Source organism: Eublepharis macularius, chromosome 8 (genome assembly GCF_028583425.1).
Source record: "Eublepharis macularius isolate TG4126 chromosome 8, MPM_Emac_v1.0, whole genome shotgun sequence".
In the NCBI taxonomy this organism is placed as follows: domain Eukaryota; kingdom Metazoa; phylum Chordata; class Lepidosauria; order Squamata; family Eublepharidae; genus Eublepharis; species Eublepharis macularius.
In genome coordinates, this window is record NC_072797.1 from 43,797,467 (window position 1) to 43,819,928 (window position 22,462).

Below are 22,462 nucleotides of genomic sequence, written 5' to 3' on the forward strand. Positions count from 1 at the left end.
GATCTATATATTGTCGAAGGCTTTCACGGCCGGAGAACGTTGGTTGTTGTAGATTTTCCGGGCTGTATGGCCGTAATCTTGGCATTGTAGTTCCTGATGTTTCAGCAGCAGCTGTGGCTGGCATCTTCAGAGGTTTAGCACCGAAAGACAGAGATCTCTCAGTGTCAATGTGTGGAGAAGATGTTAGCAGGTAATATATATCTACTCAGGAAGGTGGGTTTGGGCTGAGTCATCCTTTAAGAGTTTCCCAGGGTGTGGAATGCTAATAGGGGGAAGCTTCACTGTATCCTGAGGAGGTTCTTTTGCATATGGATTGATGGTTGATATGCTAATCTTATCTGCAGGGCTATTGTAAGATGTAGAGTATTTTGTTAGTCTGGTGTTTTTCAGGACTGGAAAACATGCCCTATTTATTCTTAAACTCTCTTCTTTCCTGCTGAAATTGTGCTTATGCTTATGAATTTCAATGGCTTCCCTGCGCAATCTGACAAAGTAGTTGGATATGTTGTCCAGTATTTTAGTGTCCTGGAATAAGATATTGTGTCCTGTTTGAGTTAGGCTATGTTCAGCCACTGCTGATTTTTCAGGTTGGCCAAGTTTGCAGTGTCTTTCATGTTCTTTTATTCTTGTCTGGATGCTACGCTGTGTGGTCCTGATGTAAACTTGTCCACAGCTGCAGGGTATACGGTATACTCCTGCAGAGGTGAGGGGGTCTCTACTGTCTTTTGCTGATTGTAGCATCTGTTGTATTTTTCTGGTGGTTCTCTAAAGATCTATTCGGTCATTCAAAAATCATTAGCTAACATTGCAAAACATTCCAAAAATTGTTCTGCTAATTTTGTTGCAACCATCAACCATCCTCTGCTACCAATTTTGTTGGGGAAAAGTGGGTTAAAATAGCTTAAAATTCAGAGTTGCAATGGATCTTGGTCAATAGTCAAGCGCTTGTTTGTTTTTAAGAAAACATTTATGCTAAATGAAAAAGGTACATGGATTGCAATAAAACAAAGAACTCTTATGTCCTACATCTTGGCTCTGTGGAGTACAATGGAGATTCTACTTCTTCTTGACCCTTAGAGAGGAAGTCACCTGACCTGTTAACCGATAATAGTTTCTCAGCTTCCGGCTTTCATTTTTTTAAAAATTTTATTGGTGAGCATAATTTCAAACAATATTTCAACTAAACCCTATCTGATTAAATCTAACCTAACCCCACCCTTTCCCCCCTCCTTGACTTCCAACAGCTTTCCAACCCTCTACCCCCTTTATTACTTAACATATCCTATATTAAACAATCAAGCATCCCTACATAACAATCCTTACTCTAAGCCCTAATTACTCCATAATCTATACATACTATATTAGTTTTACTGATATTTCTTCACAAAATTAATAACATACTTATCAAATTAATTTTACTAATACTTCTTCCCATTTCAGATAGATAAGGCTATTGGCTCTTTGCCAGGTTTCCTTCCAAGTCAATACAAACAGAAAGTACACTGGGTAAACACATTAACCCCATAATGACTGAATTTCAGACCTTGCAGCCTGTATTCCAACAAAACTTGGGCCCTCTTTTCCTTCCTTCCTTCCTTCCTTGAACATGTGAATTCAATTTATGTGTTAAGAAATTTTTTTAAGTATCTTTTTTTACCCATATTGGATTTCTTTGTTCCTAGGAAGTAGAAATTTTAAGAGTTGAGTTGGAAGCCTCTCAAAGGCAACTGGAAGGCAAAGAGCAAGCATTAAAAATTCTACAGAGCATGGTAATTTTTATCAGTTTATTTTCAAATGCTTATAAAATTTGAATATGCTACATAAAATATTATAGATAACTTGCAGATAGTAGTGAGTAATCTGTTACATGTTTCTGACACTGAGGAATACCAGACATTTTTATTATTCAATGCTAACTTGTTCAAAAATTGGTGCAGTGTGCACAGTTGGCTGAAGCACATTTAAAAATAACTTTCTCAAACCAATCTTGCCTCATTGCAAACACATTTTGAAAAATGTATGCTCCATTTCCTTCTACTTTTACATGGTAAAGCTGTTCTATTTCAAGCAATCATGTAAGGCTACAGGGCAGTAAAGTGTTCTTAGCTATATGTTAATTGAAATATCCTTTGCCACTAGTTTTCTCTTAATTTAAAGTGAGAATTGCTTTTTGCGCATATGAGTCTTGTGCTGAAGATACCACCTATTTTTGACAAATGCCTCCTCATCTCATATGAATTGCCACCATTCTGTTATTTTCTCCTCTCTCATTTGGTAGTTTATAAGTTGCCCCTTTTAAATATGTATAATTCCTGCCTTGGTGGTAGTTCTTGCTATTATATTTTTGATTCCTTGTAACATGGTGTAGTGGCCAGAGTGTTGCAGTGCAATCCTAAAGAGAGTTACTCCACTCTAAGCCCATTGAAATCAATAAGCTTAGACTGGAGTAACTTTGCTTAGGATTGCACTGTTGGACTATGATCTGGGAGACCCAAGTTCGAATCCCTGCTCTGCCATGGAAGTTTGTTGGATGGCCAGTCACAAACTCCCAGCCCAATTTACCTCACAGGGTTATGAGGGTTGAACGAAGGAGAAGACTTCTGTTGGGAGGAAAAGTGGAGGGTATAAATGAAGTAAATAAATAATGGATATAATGTAGAACTGCAGTTTCCTGTAGATGGCTTAATTGATACATAAGTTTATAATTTTAAAATTATGTGACATATTTCTGATTTTTGTTTAATTTTTCCCAGGCAGTATTCGATAAAGCCACTAGTCATACTAAAGCAATGTTTAAGAAAACCGAACAACAAAAGAGAGCACTAGAAAAGGTAAAAGTGTTGTCTGACTTTCCTTGTGGACAAGACACACAAGGCTGCATGCCTGGGCTGTAATCCAGCACAGAGTTAAAAGCAAGTCCACTGGTTTGTGTTCCTAATTCTGTATTGTATGGTGGTCCATGGCTTTTATTTGTGTTGACGGATATCATGGCTTGTTGTACCTCTTACAGTAAGGTGAAGATAACCCTCAAGGCTCAAAACAATTTTCTTTACAACTCTTTTCTAAGCAAAATATATTTGCATAAGTGATAACTGTAAAGCATTTTCAAAGCTGATATATTTAATTAATGTTTCAGTTTGTTATCTAAGTATATCAATTAATTGCACTTGGAATTTGATGTGATAGTTTTGTGTAATTCTTGTGTCTGAATCTAGTAGAAACAGAAACTTTATACTTCTGATTTGAAATGTTGGCTTTCCTATGACATTTTGGAAGTTTCTTTCTCAGCTGCTGATTTTCTAATTTTAACTCTATGGCAGAATAGTATGTCCCCATTTTACCACCACACCAACTTTGAACACATGTGCATCTGAACATGTGATTGAAACCCCACATTTATCCAGGTACAGGTCCGTGGTTCATTTGTAAAGTTAATGCTTGCTGGGTCTTGCTTACATATATGTATGTGCATGTATATGCAGGTTGTACATGTGTTCACTATTACAAATGAACATGGCTCTTGTCTCTGTTTCTGAGATTTCACGCTCAGCAGCAATGAAAATTAGAAAGCTAAATTTTGAAGAGAAAATCATGTTTGGATACATAGGATGTATTCAGTCTTCAACTGAAACAGGTTGAATATCTACATGTATTGTATTCTTACATTATTGACCATATCAAATAACCAACCTAATTTTTTAAGATAAACAAAATAATCCTTGGGACACGGAAACGGAACAGAAAGCACTTGAACCCAGGGATTTCAGAGTTTCATTCTTATCATGAACAAACTGTGGTTCTTGATGTCTGAATGATTTTATTGTTTTATAGGAAATCAGTGTTCTACAGTGGGAAATCAAAATTAATCAGGAGAGATCTAAAAATATAGAGGAGACCTGGGCAGAAAAATATGATAGGTATGTATATATTAACTGAAACAATCTCTTTAACAAACTCTCTATGTGAGACTCATGTTTAAAGCATGCTTAACTTTTAATCCCTGTTCATTGATAATGTCAACAGAATATATTGTGAAAATGCTGCACTTAAGGAAACACTTAAACTGAAAACTGAAGAAATTAAAACACTGAAATCTCAAAATGAACGTAAGCAAGCTCTGTTTTCTTTTTTTACTTTTAAAAGTTGTGTAATTCATGGCTCCCAAGCTAGTAGGGATGCATGCTAGTAGGGACAGTCAACACACCCAGTTTTCAGAATCTAGCCTTACTGCTCTGGCACTAGGGCATGCCTCAAGAAACGAGTACACCTGTCCCACAGAATGTACAACTAAGGAAAATTAATGGTGAGGTTGTAGTGCTAAAGATTTGAACAAAAAGCATTAGTGGGTATATGATGTTCCCTTGTCCTGAAACAACAGAAATGGCACCAGAGGCATTTTCAAAAATTCCAAAAATACCTAAAGAGTTTATTTACTTTAAAGGGGATAGATCAGGTGAAATCAGAGGATGAAAATTTCTGAGGTAAAATCAGAACATTCACAGACTTACACTCTTCACAGATACTTAAGACTCCTGTTTTGAGGCTTTGGTTCCCTTGTTTTACTTAAGCATTCTAGTATGCTTTCAGTATTCTCTTTCTCTTCTGGAGTTAGGAATGCTGGTACCCACTTTCTAGTACCCCAGTCCCCTTCACACACCAGTGCTTTCCTTCAGTCATTAACTGAATCTGAAGGTCTCCACAAGCAGTTTCTAACCACACCCAACCAGGGATCTCTTCACTCTCCAGAGCCACCTCCCTGTTTGACTGGGTAGGGAAAGCCTCCTTTCCTTAGAAGATCTATCCCCTTTCTTTGACCCATTTGGGAGTCTGCACTCACTTCCCAAACGTCCTTGCCAACTTTCCCGTTCTCCTGCCGGTGTTAAAACTGCTCTCTCGTAGGACTCCGTCTCCCAGCTCTTCACATTTGATTCCTCTCTGATGGGACTGAAAACAGATGCTTTTCTTTCCAGTTCATGGTACCCAATCAAAGCCCTTGGAGTAGCCTGTCACTCACGGCTCTCTGATTCTGTGAGGGATTAACCCTTAACAATCCTGAGCTGTGTGTGTATAGCCTTTCCGGGCTTTTTAAAACGTGTAATCCATCACAGGGTGTTTTGTAAATCCAGCAGGAAGCAAGGATTTCTGTGAAATGATCGTCTCTAGAAGAGGGAAAGGCCCAAACAGCCCCACAAAGATGAGAGTAGGGAGGCTTTCAAGGTAGAAGATATAAACTTCTAGGCAAACTTGACCTGCAGCATTCTCACTGAAAGTCCAGCCCAGACAATACGGCATGTGCAGCCACCGGTGCACCAAATAATATTTCCTGGGCTGTTTTGGGTCAGAAAAATGGCAATGGGGAAGGAAGCCTGAAGCCCCTCCTCCCCCTGGTGCCATGGTTCCAATCTTAATTGGGCCCAGGGGCACTTAGGAAGTAAGTTCCCCAACAAATGCTTGTCTGACTATGACAGGATCTGTGTCAAGTGACTTGTGGCAAAATGTATTGTTCTTGTTTAGTTTGGCCCTAAAGACACTTGTTTTAGGTGTACCATACAAATCAATTCCCCTTTAAATTTAAAAAAAAACAATGCTAATTGAGGATTGTAAACAAGAAATGCTAATCAGAAGCATCACAGATTCTTCCCAATATTGAATTTTACAGTTTTGGATCAACAGCACTTGGAATTTCTTGCAATGCTTGATGTAAAACAGCAGAAGATTATTCAGGAGAACCTGTCTCTGAGTAAGAGTGGTTTCACAGAGATTACAGGGCTTGAAGTAAGTATCTAAAAGACGTTTTGTTTCTTTCTTTTGCTGATCTTCTGATTAATTATAGAATTATAGAGTCCTATTAGTCTATACAAAAAGTAACAGAGAGAAGCTGCTACATCCCTCAGGGACTGATTTATTTTGCCATGAATTTTCATAGAACAAGTTAACAACAACAACATTCAATTTATATACCGCCCTTCAGGACAACTTAATGCCCACTCAGAGCAGTTTACAAAGTATGCTATTATTATCCTCACAACAATAATCACCCTGTGACGTGGGTGGGGCTGAGAGACCTCCTAAAAGTTGTGACTGACCCAAGGTCTCCCAGCTGGCTTCAAGCAGAGGAGTAGGGAATCAAACCCGGTTCTCCAGATTCGAGTCCCACACTCTTATCCACTACACCAAACTGGCTCTCAGTTACTTTGCCAAATACACGTCATAAAGTTGTGAAGGTTCAGGGTCTATATATTTAAGGATTAAATGGGTTATAGCAATTGAAATAGCCCAGTTTATCCTGAGCCTTTTCAAGGCTAAGCAGGGTTGGCCATGGTCAATACTTGGATGGGAGACCACCAAGGAGGACAGGGATTGCTACGTGGAGGAAGGCAATGGCAAACTTCCTCTGCTTATTTCTTGCTTAGAACACCGTATGGCTGGGGTCACTGTGAGTCGGTTGCAACTCAGCGGCACATTCTTCTTCTAAGTGATAGTACACTTTTTAATAAGTTGTTTTTAAGAACCTCTGACATTCTCAAGCATAGCTAAGCTACAGTGTTATAGAGGGAGCTTCAAGACTGATGCCACTGCCAGGGAGCTGAGAATTTCCAGACTTTATCCAGCATATAATAATAACATTAGATTTATATCCGCCCTTCAGGACAACTTAATGCCCACTCAGAGCGGTTTACAAAGTATGTTATTATTCCCACAACAATCACTCTGTCAGGTGGGTGGGGCTAAGAGAGCTCCTAGAAGTAGGGGTGTGCAGGAGGGGGTTGATTCGGGTTTCGGAAAAAAATTTAAAAATACCTTAATTCCGAAGTGGCAAGCTGCTTCAGAATTAAGGTACTTTACTGGCTTTGGTATGCTCCATAAATATTTGGAGCATACTGAAGCGAGGGGGGCAATTCCCCCCCCTGGGGCAACCCTTCCACCCCCCACCCCCCTGGGGAACCCCTCCACTCCTGATCTACTTACCGTACCTGGCAGGAGGGTCAGGTGTGCTGCGGGCCGTGGTGGCAGCAGCGGCACGAGGCTGCTGCCATGGCTTGGAGACTCCAGCTGTTGCAGCCTTGTGCTGCCGCTGCCTGAGCCTCCGGGGCGTTGGGGAAGGCTGGAGCTGCCTCCTCCAGCCCTTCCTGGCCCTCAAATGGCCGTGGCGCACCAGCACCACAGCGGCCATTTGAGGGGCAGGAGGGGCTTTCTCCGCCTCCTCCGGCCCTTCCTGTCCCTCAAATGGCCGCTGTGGTACCAGCATGCCGCGGCCATTTGAGGGGCAGGAAGGGCCGGAGGAGGCAGCTCCGGCATTCCCTGACGCCCCACAGGCTCAGGCAGTGGCTGCCGCCAACCAGGTAGGTGGCGAAAGCTTTGATTCGGGATTTCTGAATCGGGGCCAGCATGCTGGCCCTGATTTGGATATCCAGAATCTTTCCGGATCAGCTCCACTCCAGGTATTTTTACCCGAAGTGAATACTGAAGCGCACAGCCCTACCTAGAAGCTGTGACTGACCCAAGGGCACCCAGCTGGCTTCAAGTGGAGGAGTGGGAAATCAAACCCAGTTCTCCAGATTAGAGTATTGCCTCTCTTAACCACTACATCAAACTTGCTATATTCTGTCATACAAAGTAGAATACCCAGCATGTAAATATCACCTTTGAAAGGTGAGATCAAGCTTCTAAACTATCCATCTGGGCTGCTGTGATGGGTATGAGGGAGATAAGTCCATTGCTACCCATCACTTGTTTTATACCAGTAGTGTAGTAGGAATAAGGATAGACAGCAGGGGGTGCAGTTCTTTACTCTCTCCCGTATTGATTTTTGCAGCTGATATTGTTTCCATCCTCTGAGTTAGCTATTCATTATTTGTGCTAATTGCAGTGTTCCCTAAAAAATACAAAAAAACCCCATCACCTTATCTGCCGTGAGCTGCCTTCGAGTTGATACTGATTTATTAACAGTGGTGAATAATAATTTCAAGTAAAACTTAATTTGAATCATTACATATTATTCACTTAGTTAATATTTCAGTAGTTATTTTTCAGATAGCTAGATTTAAAATAACTCATGGAGTGCATTTGAATTGACAGCTGGCAGTACTTGGAGCCTGTACATGCAGTGATCCAGAGGGAGTGCCATGCTCCTGTGCCAAAAAGTTAGCAGCAACTCGAAAACAACTTCTTCAGCTCAAACAAGAGGTATTTTGACTTGGGTTGAAATAGTGTTGATATGTAGTTTTGTTTTCTAAAGTGTGGGAAATATTAGCCATGTGAAGAATCGGTTTAAACATCACTGTCTTAAAAATCCAGTGGTTTGGCAGCTGACCTATCAAATAATTTCCCTCTTTATGCTGATCCATAACTTATTACTAGAATATGCATATACATAATGGTAAGTCCATATATAAAGTACATTTTAAACTTTGAAATTTTAGACAAGGGCATATTGTGAAAACTTAATATAATTTGTGCCTGTTCATCTGGCATATCGCCCCCCCCTTTTTGTGTCAGTTTTTTCACTCTAATTGTGAAACATATATCCATACAACTTCAGCTTCTGCTGTATTCAGTAAAACAACACACTTGCGATATGAAGCCCACAAAATCTGCATGGGCATGACAGCCACTCTTTCTTTCTAGCAACCAGTGAGCCTGTACTTTCTTGCTTCCCGCTTCACAGAGAAAAAGCGACTGCATCCCTTTTCCTCTTGACTGCCTCACAAGAAGACATCACAGGGAATATGTTCTGGTTGATGTGTCTGTGGCTATAGTACCCCTCTAACCCATGATATTGAAACCAAATCTGTTCTTTGTGTTGCTACTAGAAACAGCTCAAGATATAACTAAGCACAATTTTGAAAGATGAGATTCTGCACAATTTTGAAAGATGAGATTCTGCCTCTGTGTTGTTGCCAATGGCTTTTAAATTAGTTTGTTATTCCTGAGGTGGAATATATTGCAGACTTCCTTTCGCTAGTCACAGCAGAGTTAACTTTATGGTTGCCATGGGAGGCCTGTCCATGGACTTTTGTTTGAGATGAGACAGTGGACTCTTGGCAGAGTACTCTCAAATAAATTCTGGATTTCATCCTGTTTTTCTTTTCCTTTTGTTGATTAACAGTTTGAACTTCTGAAAAAAAGTAAAGAAGAAGCTTATATAATGGCAGATGCTTTCAGAATTGCATTTGAGCAGCAGCTGATGAGGACGAAGGACCAGGCTCTGAGACTCGCACAAATGAATAATGTCTGCAAAAAGGAAACAAAATTATTAAACTGGAAAAGCATGAAGGAGGATGGTAATTTTCATGCTACGTGATTTTCAGTGAAATTGGAAATAAGCTAAAATTTATAGTGACACAGAATATTGTTTGACATGACCTATTTATTGACCTGAATGATTCATGGTAGATCCTACTAATTAATTTCCATTGGGTAGCCATGTTGGTTTGTAGTAGAACAGTAAGATTTTAGTATACAGTAGCACATTAAAGACCAACAAGATTTTCAGGGTATAAGTTTTCAAGAGTCAATGCTCTATCTGATGAAAGGAGCCTTGACTCTTGAAAGCTTATGCCCTGAAAATCTTGTTGGTCTTTAATGTGCTAGTAGACTCAAATTTTGCTGTCTTACTAATTAATGTATACTTACAGCGCAATCCTATGGCCGGCCCCAACGCCGACGCGGCTGCACTGGTGGTGTGGCGGCGCCGCCGGGCCGGATCCTGTGCCAGCAATGTGTGGCCGCAGCGGCGCCCGCAGCGGCGCAGAGATGCAATTTTGGAGAACCAGAAAGTGTTGTGGGCGGGTCTGATGCACGGCCGCCGCCAGGCGCAGCCAAAGGGCGCTGTTCCTGACAAGCGTCAGGGGGAGGGGCCAGGAAAGGCGCAGCCTATGGGCAGCACGCGATCCCGGCCAGGCCCCAGAGCAGCAGGCAAACCGCACCCATGCTGGCAGACTGCCTCGGCTCGTGTGTCGGGCGGGGCTCGCAGTCGGGAAGGAGAGGGGTGGGCGTAGTCTGAGAAGCCTTTCCCCCGTTTGCCCAATGTAGCACCAAGTCCGTGGCGGCCGCGTCCAGAGAGGTTGGCATGGGACTGGCAGGCGCCCTGCCATGAGGAATCCAGGGCAGCAGCCAGTCTCTGGCAGCAGGGGACAGCCCCCAAGTGGCACCGAAGGGGAGGGCTGGCCTGAGGCCGCCACCAAGAGGCAGACACAGCGGGCCTGCCCCCTCGTCCCCATCCCAAGGCAAAGAACACAGACACCCATTGCACAGAAATCAGCCTTTATTATTATATCATCCCACCTCCCCCAGCAGACGTGAGGAAGGGGAGGCGTGTAGGAGAGCCGCCTGTGCAGCAAAACACCCCACCCCACCCCCAAGGCGGCAGCGGCGGTCACCGGCGAGGCCGGCGGCCGGACCCCCTTGGCCGTCCACGGGCCCGGCCTCTCGCACGCAACTGGGCCCGAGGGAGGGGTGCCTCTGGGGCGGGTGGAGCTGCTGCAGCGGGTGGGGCCGGAGGGTCGAGGATGGCGACGAGCCGCCCGAGCAGGGCTTCGGCACGGACTTGAGAGGCACGGACCCCTTCCCCCACTTCCAGTACCGCAGCCATGAACTCCCGGCCGCGGTTGTTCGCCTCCTCCCATGCAGCGTGCACCTCTAGCCGCTCCCTCTCGATCGCCGCCCACATTGCGGCTAGTGTCGGGGGAAGCCGCTGGGCAGGGCGGGGGCCGTGAGCCCGTGCGCCTGGAAGGATCCCCTCCATGGGCCCCTCCCCCTCAGAGGCGGAGCCAGGTCCTTCCCGCACACGGCCCATGGCACCCGGGGGCGGGGGGGCTGGAGGGGATGGTGCTGCAGGCTGGGACAGCTCCTCGAGCGGCTCTGTCGATGAGGTGTCCTGAACCGGCGGAGTCCCAGGGCCACCTTCACCCTCCACCGACACAGGGAAGCCGAGCGACTGCAGGAGAGCCGCTCCGGCAGCAGAGGTCCTCCGGGAGGGTGGCAGCTCGCGCAGCTGGGCAATCACCTCCCCGCCTATCTCCAGGCGCATGGTCCCTGCTGGAGCGAGACATGGGTGGGAAGAGGCCCCAGGGAGGGAAGAGCAGCGGCCCAACATGGGCTGCCACAGGCCACCGAGCCGGGCCAAGCACACCCATTCCAACTGCGGCCGCAGCCCCTCGTCTTGAGACCGGTCGGCGCCATGAGTGGCCTTGGATGTGTGGCCGAGGCCGGCGGCCGAGCCGGTCCCTGGCCCCACCAGCAGCAGGGCCACAGATACATACCGTGCTCCGGATCCATGCCCCCCGACGGGCCCGGTTGAGGCTCCTCGTCGCTGGCAGCAGGGGCTTGCTGTGGCGGTGGAAGGGCTGCCGGTTCCTGGGCCCCGCTCTCTGCCAGGGGGGGCACAGACTCCGCTGCCTCTGCCTCCGCCTGGCTTGGGTCTGGACCCTCAGGGGCCGTGCCTACTCACGGGAGAGGCCCTGTCACACATGTGCCACGATCCATACGTCCCCCCCCTCGCCTCCCTGAATCCACAAATACTAACCGGGCAGGACCTCAACGCCCAGGCCGCCCACCACCGCCTCCGGGATGACCGCTCGCATGACCGCCTCTGGGCCTGGGAGCCCCTCGTCAAGGGCCCGCTCATAAGGAACCCCCTGAGACATGAGGAGGCGCACTCGTTTGCGCGCGGGCCCGAAAGAATCATTCCAGCGCTTCATTGCCGAGTGAGCAGTGCGGGGCGCGTTGCCCACAGCCGAGACCCTGTCAGCTGCCATCTGCCAGAATGCCCGTCGTCGAGACCGGGACGAGGCGCCCCTGTGCGTGCTCAGGGCGACCTCCGCATTCTCCACCACGAGCCCAAAAAGCAGCACTCTCTCGGCCTCTGTCCAGTTTGCCTGGCGCTGGCTTCCGCCGCCACTAGTGCTCTCAGCAGACATGGGGGTAGTGCCCGCTGGAATGTCCGGTCCCCGAGATAAGTGGTGGGAACCAGCCACCTAGTCATGTGCTCACCCATCCCCTCGGCAAGATGGAGGAGGGCACAGGGGGTGCAGGACCGGGAAGGGTGGCTGGGACGGCCCATGCAGCGGACAGAGGACGTGCTCCTGAGCACCACTTGCAACGGGCCGCTGAGACCGGTAGGCCTGCTGCTGTGCGTGGGGGGGGGGTTCAGGGTGCTGGAACTCAACCTGCGTTCCTTCCAGGCAGGACCTTGATCATCCCCGCCTGGTGCCCGCCACTGCCGCCGCGGCTCCCAGCCATCCGGACCAGCCACCTCCTGCCAGCCGTGTTTGTCCGAGCGGCCCTCAGGCGGCGCCGCCTCAGACGCCGCCGCCGGTTCCAGGCCAGGGTGCCATCCCTGCTCCTGGGCGACATGACTTGCCTGGACCGCTTCCGCCTGGACAGGGCAGCCATACAGGCTCTGTGCGAGGAGCTCGCGCCCGCCCTTCAGGGGCAAGCTGCGGCTCCCCGGGGCATCCCCGTCCTCCAGAGGGTCCTGCTGTCCCTCCGCTACCTTGCGACCGGCTCCTTCCAGGGAGTCATGGCTGAGGCCTTGGAGGTCTCCCAGTCATCCGCCAGCCGCTGCCTGCATGCCTTCCTGGACGCCCTAGTTGGTCGGATCCGCGAGCACATCCACTTTCCCACCTCGGAGGCAGAGTTGGCACCCATCCGGGCTGGCTTCTCCTCCTTTGCAGGCTTCCCCAATGTGATTGGAGCAGTCGACTGCACGCATGTGGCCATATGCGCTCCCAGAGAGGAGCCACAGGTCTACAGGAATCGGCACCGGTTCTACAGTATCAACGTCCAGGCAGCCTGTGACCACCAGGGGATCTTCACGGACCTCGTTGCCAAGTTCCCGGGAAGCGTCCACGACGCACAGATCTTCACCACCTCCGGCCTGAACAGGCTCCTGTCATCATGGCCTGAGGGGAGAGGCTGGCTCCTAGGTCAGGAGTTGGTGGGGGAGCTGTGAGGGGACGGGGATGGGAAGGGAGATCCTAACTCCGCCTCCCCTTGCAGGTGACCGTGGCTATCCATTGCTGCCTTACCTCCTGACGCCATACCCTGCGGATGAGCCCGCCGACAGAGCCAACTACAACCAGGCCCACCGGCGCACGAGGATGGTGATCGAACGTGCTTTCGGTCAGCTGAAAATGCGCTTCAGATGCCTCCATCACACGGGCGGCCGCCTGGCCATGCAGCCGTTCACCGTCGCCAAGCTCGTGGCTGCCTGTGTCATGCTGCACAATATTGCCGTGCGCCAGCAGCTCCCCTTGCCAGCCACAGAGGGCCCAGGCGAGGACCCCTGGCTGCCGCCCGCCGGTCGCCTTTCTCCTGACGCCCCTGCAGAGCCCCAGGAGCATGACCGAGCTGTGCGAGACAGGGTCGCGGAGCACCTGTGGCATGCTGCGCGCTGAGGGCCATGCCTGGCCATGGGGGGCTCGGCCGGCCAAACACTCGCCCTTTACGCCCCTATGGTGTCCCAGGCGGCCCCTCCGAGTCCCCGCTCCCTCAACCCCTGCATGTAGAGAGCATGGGAAAGCCGCCCCGGCCAGCAGCCACCGCCCCCCATGGACGGGCTGCACGGGAAAAGCGGTTAACGAACTTGGCTTTATTCCCAATCGATTCCAGGGCCGCATCAGGCGCTCAGAGAGCAGCTTGCCAACCCAGAACCCCGGCCTCAGCAGCCAGGAGGGTGAGGGCTAGGTAGCGCGTCGGAGCAGGGGGAGGCCAGCGGCCCCGCCACGGCATCCCCGTTACAGAGCAGGGGCCCGGCTGGGGTCCAAGATGCCTGTGCCTGGGATGGCATATCGGCAGCTGCCCGGCCGTCTGCGGGGACGGGCTCCAGCTTCGGCCGCTTCCTGCCAGGCCCCTCCACTGGGTCACCCTCTGGGTCTTCAGCGGGTGGCGGGTAGCGGGGTGGAGACCAGGCGGTGAAGCCCCTCCCAAGTTCCTCCTCATCTGGCGAGGGGCTCCGGGCGGGCGCCGCTGTGGGGGCAAGAGGTGGGGGATGGGAGCGTCAGGGCCCCTGTGGGCTCTGGGGTTGTTGTCGCGGCCGCAGGCCGCCCCACCCCACATGCCCGTGCCCCTCCTGTTGGCGAGACTCACATGGTGCCGCTGCCCGCGCCTGCTGGAATGCCCCGTGAACCCGGTCCATGGCAGCCATCCACCTGTCATTGATGGTCCCTGCAGAGGGGGGAGAGAGGGAGGGGGGGCACCCGTTGGTGGCAGCCCGGCATCTGCTGCAAGCACCTGCAACCTGCGCCTCGACGGAAGTGGCTGGGACGCCTCCGGGCCCTTACGGCCTGCCCTCTGTGGCAGCGGAGGAGGCTCCCTGGATGGCGCCGAGGACCCTGACTTACTGCGCGCGGGGCCCGCAGCCACCTCCTCTTCCAGGAGGTCATGCTCCACCTCGCACAGCGCCGTGTCTAGCCACGCTCGTATGAGGTGGGCCTCCTCCGCACGGCCAGGGAAGAGCTCCTCCAGGTAAACTGGCCGCGCAGTCATCGCACCCTCATCTGCCAGGAGGTCATTCCCGGCTGCCTTGGCAATGAGCTGGGCCCCGAGCCTGGCCGCCCACTGCTCCCGCCACCCGTCGCCCTCCATGCAGCCGGGACCGCTGTGGGTATAGTGTTTCTGTGCTGCCCACCGAACTACACCGCCCGCCGGCATGACCTTGGAGGGTCTGAGATGTAACAATTCCCTATCTTCTGTCTGGCAGCTGCATAGTTCATGGATAGGTTCAGCACAGCCCCCCCCCCCCCGTCTCAGACCTGTGGGTTGGAGGGGAGGGGGCCGTGGTGGTTGGCTTCCTATGGCCCCAGGGCCCTCTTCCCTTGCGGGGATGCTGTGCTGCTCAAGTGCATCCTTGCGGGACGTGAACCCTTGGGCCTGGCTGTACGTTGCGCCGTGGGACTGGGAATAAAGCTCATCTACACATGGACCCGTGTCTGCCTGCGATACTTTGGTGAACTGCCAGCCATATCCTGCCCTGGCACCATGAGCGCATGACCAGGCCCGCGGTGACAGCGCATCCCTTCCAAGGGGGGGGGGGCTTAGGATGCACAAGGACTGGCCAGGGGCCGCTCTGGCATGTCTTCCATATTGCCCTAACGCACCTGCCCTGCCTGGCATGCCGCCCTGAGCTGGGGCAGTCACGCAACCTGCCATCGGGGGGCCCTCCCGGGCCTGGGGTGGCCACCCAGCCTGCATGGCCCGGCCGGGGAAGGGGCACGCTGTGGCAGCCAGCCGGGAGGCCTCGGGCTCCCGCATTTTAGCCACTTTGCGCAGCTGATGCGCTCTTCCACTGCCCCTGTGGGCGGGGCCAGCAGCCTTCCCTGCAGGATTGGCGGGGCTGGCAGCCTCGGAGTGGTTCCCCCCCCCGGCAGGGCAACGCGAGTGGCCACAATTGCTGAACGCAGGAGACGGCGCCGAGCCAGGGCGGAGCCACGCGCAGCCTCGGACACACCCCACCCTTCCCAACAACCATGGCCTGTTGGCGTGGGAGGCTGGCAACTGCTCCACGGGATTGGATGCGAGGCAGGACGCCCTGGGGTGGAAGGTGTTGGAATGACCAATGGGGCTGCTGCAGACGCCCGAGGGGCTGGACCCACTCTGGGAGGCGGCCGCTCATGGGACTGTGTTGCTGGGGCTGCGGCTGCGATGGGGGCGACCCTCCCCAGGCGCGCGAGACCTCCTGCCCGGGATATGGCATCCGCCTGCCACCACCCTGGATTCTCCATTGGTGGGGGCTAGGGTTCCCGCGAGTGGACCGTTTCCCCTGCCATCTCCCGCCCCCTTGCAGCGGCAGCTCGCACCACCCTCTCCCTTGCTTATCGGGTGCCAGCTACTCTCCCCACCGGGGATTGATCCCCCTCCCCGCTCACATGCCCCGCCCCAACCCTCTACCTGGCCATAGATGCAGGGGGGTTAGCCGTGTTAGCCTGTGGTAGCGAATTCAAAAAGGGTCCCGTAGCACCTTTAAAACTATCCAATTTTATTGTGGCATAGGCTTCTGAGAATCAAGTTCTCTTCGGCAGATGGGTGGTACAGACACTGGTCAAATACAGAGGAGGAGGGGGGGAGGAGGAGGGAGGGAGGGGGCGGGGAGGCAAGACGGGGTGTGTCGGATACATTTGTGGCAATGTGCAGGTGGGGAGATGTGACGGGAGTGTTGGGGGAGGGGCGGAGGACGAAGTCAGACTCGCAGACACAGAAAACAGTTGTTGTACATCTCGTTTTATTGCACTGGAAAGAGCGGGCTTGCGTTTAGGCTGGCGAGGGAGCCGGAGCATTCCACACAGCCCTCCTTCCCGCTCGGAGGGGCGGGGCTGGGATGCAGGCCGCGGCGCGACGGTGCTTCCTGGGCTGCAGCCAACCGTCCGTCAGAGATGTTTGGGGAGGGCGGGGCGCGGGGGAGCAGCCATGCCCTGGACGTGCCTGTGGGGGAAAAAGACACGTGTGGGCTTTGCCTCGTTCCACTGGCAAGGCAAGCCCCACATTCCGCCATCCGGGGGGGGGGGTTGCACATGGTCGAGGGCAGCAGCTGATGCCTGACGGTCTGGCGAGGATGCACTCAGCCTTGGGAAGCCTTTACCTTTATGGGAGGGAATGAGCTGGTCACAACAAACACCTGGCCACATGTGGTTTTCGAGGCGCCTGCCTCTGAGGCAGCCAGGGGCGGCCATGGTTGCCCCCCACCCCTGCTGGGCCTCACCCAAAGCGGCAAGTGAGCGGGTGGGTTCAGGTGAATGGGCGGTTTGCACTAATCTGCGGAATGCCCCCCCACCTCCTCCTTACCTGTCAGCGCTCCGTAGGTCATCACCAGGTGGGAGCGCCAGAGTCAGGGCACCTGCAAGGAAACGGGAGAGCATGCGGTTAATTTGCAAAGTGTCATTCCCTTCTGCCACGGAAGGGTTAGTTTGTTTGTGCTTAGTTAGAAGCAACTAGCATGCATCAGTTAGCTGTGGAGTCATTCTTTCTATCACGGTAGAAAGAGAGTTAGGCAGACATTTGCACCTCTTCCCCTTTATGCGAAGTTCCCCCAGTTTTTCGCAAAGTCCCCCAAGTGCATTCTGCGCCTGCCAATGTGAATGCCCTCAGCCCGTTTCGGTTTTCAAAGGGGCAATGCCACTCAGCAGACGGGCAGAGCCTCCGGCCGAGTGCTCACTTACCTGGGGGTTTGGGCGGCGCTGGCCGGATGTTTTGTAGGGCGCGGTCGCAGGTGATTGGGTGCAGAGAGGGGGGCTCGTCCACGCCGGGCGCGCACGCTGATTGGTCCCCGGGATAGTTCTCATCCTATGCTCCTTCGGGCCATAGGGGCGGGGCGGGGCGCTCAGAGAGGGGGCTGATTTTTCGCCGTTCCATGGACGCCTATGGGCTACGCCTTCTTTTTCCGTGGCGTAGCTTTTTTGCGCCGCTGTGGGCGTTCCCGCTTCTGGAGGAGCTTAGGGAGCGGACTAACTCCGACCCCGCCTTGCTCCCCGCCCCCCCCTGCGTCGGCGTAGGGCTCTACGCCACTCCTGCGCCGCCGCCCGGGCGCCTGTGGCTTGCACCGGTGCTGGCCCGCCGGCGGGCCAGCGCCGCGTCCCAGCGCGGGCGGAAGGCCACTTACGCGGGCGTACGGGCTAGATGCGCCCTCGCAAGCCTTAGTTCGGTTCCTGTTCACTTTCCGTGCCCTTCTTAGGATTGGGCTGCCCATGTTGACTGTCTCCTGGTTACCACACAGAACAATATGGCGCCAGCCCCGACCAAGAGGACTTGTTGATCAATGTATACATGTTCATCATTAGATTTTTACAGCATCTAGTGATGCCTGATGCATGAGTAGGTCATTGCAGATCTAACAATAAAAATAAAGACAGAATGTTGTACTATAATAAAATATGGCAGGTATTTTAAAATGTTTGAGTACAGAATCTTGAACATCTTGTCTCCATCACTAGTGACCCCAGTATTTGGATTAACTGCTTCCTAATGGCAAAATTGCACGTCCTTTGAAACATTTGTTTTAATGGATTAGAACTGTGGAAATTGTGTTAGAAATCACGAAATAAAATTATTTTTAAAAGCTTTATATTTATGATACATATCATTCATTGCATTTGCCGTAAGATAAGAAATAGATGAAGATTTTATATCAGTTTTACCTTTACAGTAGGAATGCTTGTTCTGTGCTTAGTTTTATTATTATTTTTTTTAAATTATAGTATCACATGTGTAGTAATCTAATTATAACGTCACAAATATCAGGACTTAAATATACATATTATTTTCCATCCTTAGATACTTTCATGTTTCAAGGGAGCAAGAAAAGCTTGGGACAGAAATTAAAAGGCATGCTTGCTTCTGGCACTGATAGTAAGAAAATGGAAGAATTCAACAATCCTCAGGAAATCATCAGGATGCTAATAGATTTGGTTGGTATCCTTTCAACGCATGTTGGTTTTATTATGCAGCCAGAATGTTGACTGGAGTGGGTCATAGGGAACATATCTCTCCAGTCTTGGGTCATATACACTGACTCCCAGTCCGTCGCCAGGCACAATTCAAGGTCCTATATGGTTTAAAACCAATATACCTGAAGCCCTGCCCAACCACTGCAGTCATCTTTGGAGGCCCTGCTTTGGGTGACCCTTCGCCTGAGATTAGGAGGGTGGCAACCTGGGATAGGGCCTTCTCAGTAGGGGAACCAAAGTTCTGGAACTCTCTCCCCATGGAGATTCATCTGCCCCCTTTTGTTGCCATATTCCACCAGCAGGTGAAGACTTTTTGTTTCACTTGGAATTCCCTCAGCAATCCCTTCTCTGTTTTTAACTGTTGTTTTTATCATATGTATTTATGTAAATTCTGGTTTTAAATTGTTTTAATGATGCATTTATGTGTTGACTTTAATGGCTGGTAAGATGAGATTTTAACTTGTATGTTTTAATTTTGTTAGCCATCTAGGAAGGCAGAAAAGTGGATAATTTTTAAAATAATAATCTCTATTCACATATTTATACATAGATTATCTATATGGAATACTTTATCCTTATTTTATTTGACTATACAGTTGAATGATAAAGAAGAGGCTTTGGCTCATCAGAGGAAAGTTAGTTATATGCTTGCACGTGATTTGGAAGAGAAGGAAGATTGCTTACGGCAGAATGAAGGAAATAAACTTTCTGAAGGGCAGCTTGCTCATAAGATCAATGGAAGTAAAAAAGATTTAGATCCTCAGTCATCAGTTATTCCTATACATTCATATTGCCATACTTGCACTGCTCAAGACTGCTCCTGTTCCATTTCCAACACCGGTACTATGCAGCATTCTGATGGAGAATCTGGAATTTTATGTTCCTCAACATCTTTGACCATGTATTGTGAAGAAAATGTGAACAAAACAGAAGAAAGACCTGGTATGAGCTGAGATATAGACTGCTCTGTGAGAGATAAAAGTGAACTTAAAGGGGAGGATGGTATAGATGGCACGATTCTTTAGCCTTCTTAATATTTATGGCTCTGACTGAGCTTCATGTGTGCTTTGATTTCCCCAGTGACCTCACATCAGAGATAAATCTGTGTGCACACTGGCAGTGTACGCACACACAGTTGCTTGTTACCTGGGGAGCCAGCAAAGAAGCCTTTTCGCATCCTGGAGATTTGCATAAATTAGAACTGGCTAGTAATTCTAATTCAGAAAATAAATAGTTTAAAAATAAAAAGTTTATTTTAAGCATATTTCACCATTTAGCTTAAGTCAATTAACTACAAACATTGTCTTAATGCTGCTTAGTATATTTTTTATTGTGGACATTTGTAAAAGACTTATAATTTTATCTTCATAATCCTTTGATATCTTCTGTGATGAGATAGCTAGGTACAGAAATTTTTGGAACCACTATTTCATGATAAAAGGATAAGGGTTCCAATTTTTAGAGCCACCATTTCATGACAGGATTTGTGCAGTAAGATTATCTATAATTTGGTCCTATTCAACAAGTAGGCTGTTGTGTTGATTACTCATAGTTTGATTACTGGTGATTACTCCTAGTTTGAGTACTTTTCAGTCTTTCACAAAATTCTGTGACATGGGCTACTTTAAAACCCAGTTAATCTCTGAGTACGTCATGCTCTGCCTCTCTATTCCCACAGTTCAAAGTGTTTTTTTTTAAATGCCCCAAATAAGGAAAACAAGTGATATTAGTTGTGCCAAATCATTAGCTTGTATGCAGCCATCTTTGTTAATGCAGCTCAGGGTCTCCCAACACAGCAGATCTTTGTGGTTTTTTTATATGACTTTTTTTTTTTACATTATAGAAACCTCTAGATTTTTAAAAGCCCCCAAATTATCCTGTGAACTGACCCTGAAAATACAGAGTATTAATAACAACGTAGCACAGCTCTCCATTATGGTAGCTACACTAAAGGTTATTTTGAACTATAAAAATGTAGTGCTGCTCAGACGATGATGCTTTACCATTGTTTTTCGTTTTATTGAGAGTGACACTTTGAAATTGTTTTTTTAACTCCTTTTGTTAAAATCCCCATGCTTTTGCACAGATAAAGATACTAGCCTTTTCTTGAGCATAAGCTTATGGATGTATTTTCAAACCATTTTAAGAACTGGGTTATATAGCTGGTCTGTTGTTTGTCAATACCGTGTCATAATAAATATGCTCCCTGATGCAGTCTGATCAGTTGGACAGATGGTTATTAAAATGCATCCTCCTTAACTGCAGAGGAACTTTAAAAATAACTATCCACACTGTTTCCAGCTCATGCACTATTTTAACACTATTATAAATTTAAATTCTAGGACTTGTGCTCTCATAAAAAATACATAACCAGGAAAGGTGAAAATGATGGGACCTGTAAACATTTCTTTTAGGATCGTTGTGTGTATATTAATTAATGGCTATTAAAGAAATAAGCATATTTTTTTCAGTTTCACTAAAAAGACCCTGGCAATTTCACCAGGTTTGATCTTAATCTGATATTTAAAATCCTTGTTGAAACTAGATTCAAATCCTGGTTATTGTTAATCTTGGTTAACTGTGGTTTTGCCATAATACATAGCTACAGTGAAAGGAGGACATCCATCAATCCATCCTAATCAAACAGTCAAATCCTAAGCAGAGTTCTTCCAGTCTATTGGAATCAGTGGGCTTAGACTGGAGTAACCCTGCTTAAAATTTCACTGGAAGTCTCTTAATGGTGCTTGAGGAATAGTATATGTTATGTCTGGGCCAGCCTTCTTGCGAAGCTTCACAGAACTCTTCAGTTTATTGCAGTTGGTCCTATAAAGTTATTGCCTTATTACAATCTCATTAATAACACATAGCAGGCATATTTTTCAAAACAGTTCTCTTATATTTTAGATTATATAAACTGGGTTCCAAAGATTTACTTCATGAATGTTCAAAACATTGGGCATATCCCTCAGGGTTTTAAAACTACCCCCCCTCCGCCCTTGAATAGCAGGTTCCCATGTGTGTCAAAATTCTCCTCTATATCAAGAAAAGTTTGGCATGAGAGGGCTGCACTTCAAAAATAACAAGTCAGCTTTGAGCATGCAGAAACAATGTGGTTCTCTGAATTCTGATCATTGTATACTTTGAGGGAAGGGGGTAACTTTGGACCAGTACATTATATTCTCTATTAGTAGTGCATTTAAACTGATTTTTTTAAAAAAACACCTTTTTAAAAAAGACTGCATAACTCTTCAGATTGCATGGCAGAAGATGAAACAGTTACAGAGAGGTCTTTCAAGTTTTTATAGGCACTAGGCTTATATTATTATACAGAAATTCAGTTCTTGAGTGCCAGTACCATAATTATCAGAATATCTGGCTTGAACCACAAGATTGCTAAGACAATCATGAAGTTTCCTAAATTAATGGAACTGTTTAAAATGTTTGATATCAAAATTATTTGAGTTTCCTTTTCTATGTAATACTTTCCCAGTGCTGTGACCTTTTTGATACTTTTTACTTATTTATGTGAAGTAAGGTGATCAAAGCTTTGTTAAACGTGTTTCTTAATGATGAAATGCAATTATTATAATCCTTTGTTGACCTACTTTTTTGCTTTGTGGGAAAATACTGGCTTTCAGGAGTGTCTGTATGTATCCATCTACTGTGTAACAATTTTCAATAATTATATTTGCATAAATAAAACATTTTTAATTTGAGAATGAAAATAGTCATTTGTAATAATGAATGCAATATTGACTTAGTCATCACCTCTACAAGATCTTACACAGCTGTAAATTTTGGATGTTACTGGAATTGTTGCATAGTTGCCTAATTCATAGGGCTATAGTCAGGAAAATGAAAAATGGGATTTTCGTGTATGCCAACCTGCATTCCTAGGACAAAAGGTGGAGTAAAAATGCACCAAATAAACAACAAATTCATCTATTTTCTCTATGTTTGAACTGACATAGCTACCTCGGGATATAAATTCATGTGAGAAGTATAATTGATAATGGGCAGTC

General features: G+C 48.4%; 1 protein-coding gene across 1 annotated transcript in view; it reads left to right on the forward strand.

Moving 5' to 3' along the window:
* Positions 1-22,113, forward strand: part of CCDC125 (coiled-coil domain containing 125) — a 36,362-nt gene extending 14,249 nt beyond the window's left edge. The window contains exons 5-13 of the mRNA XM_054987561.1: positions 1,683-1,769; positions 2,754-2,831; positions 3,832-3,917; positions 4,024-4,106; positions 5,660-5,775; positions 8,080-8,187; positions 9,110-9,284; positions 18,268-18,401; positions 19,037-22,113. Of these exons, the coding sequence (XP_054843536.1) occupies positions 1,683-1,769; positions 2,754-2,831; positions 3,832-3,917; positions 4,024-4,106; positions 5,660-5,775; positions 8,080-8,187; positions 9,110-9,284; positions 18,268-18,401; positions 19,037-19,393 (1,224 nt within the window). The 3' untranslated portion in view covers positions 19,394-22,113. The remainder of the gene's footprint in view (positions 1-1,682; positions 1,770-2,753; positions 2,832-3,831; positions 3,918-4,023; positions 4,107-5,659; positions 5,776-8,079; positions 8,188-9,109; positions 9,285-18,267; positions 18,402-19,036) is intronic.
* The last annotated feature ends 349 nt before the right edge of the window (positions 22,114-22,462 follow it).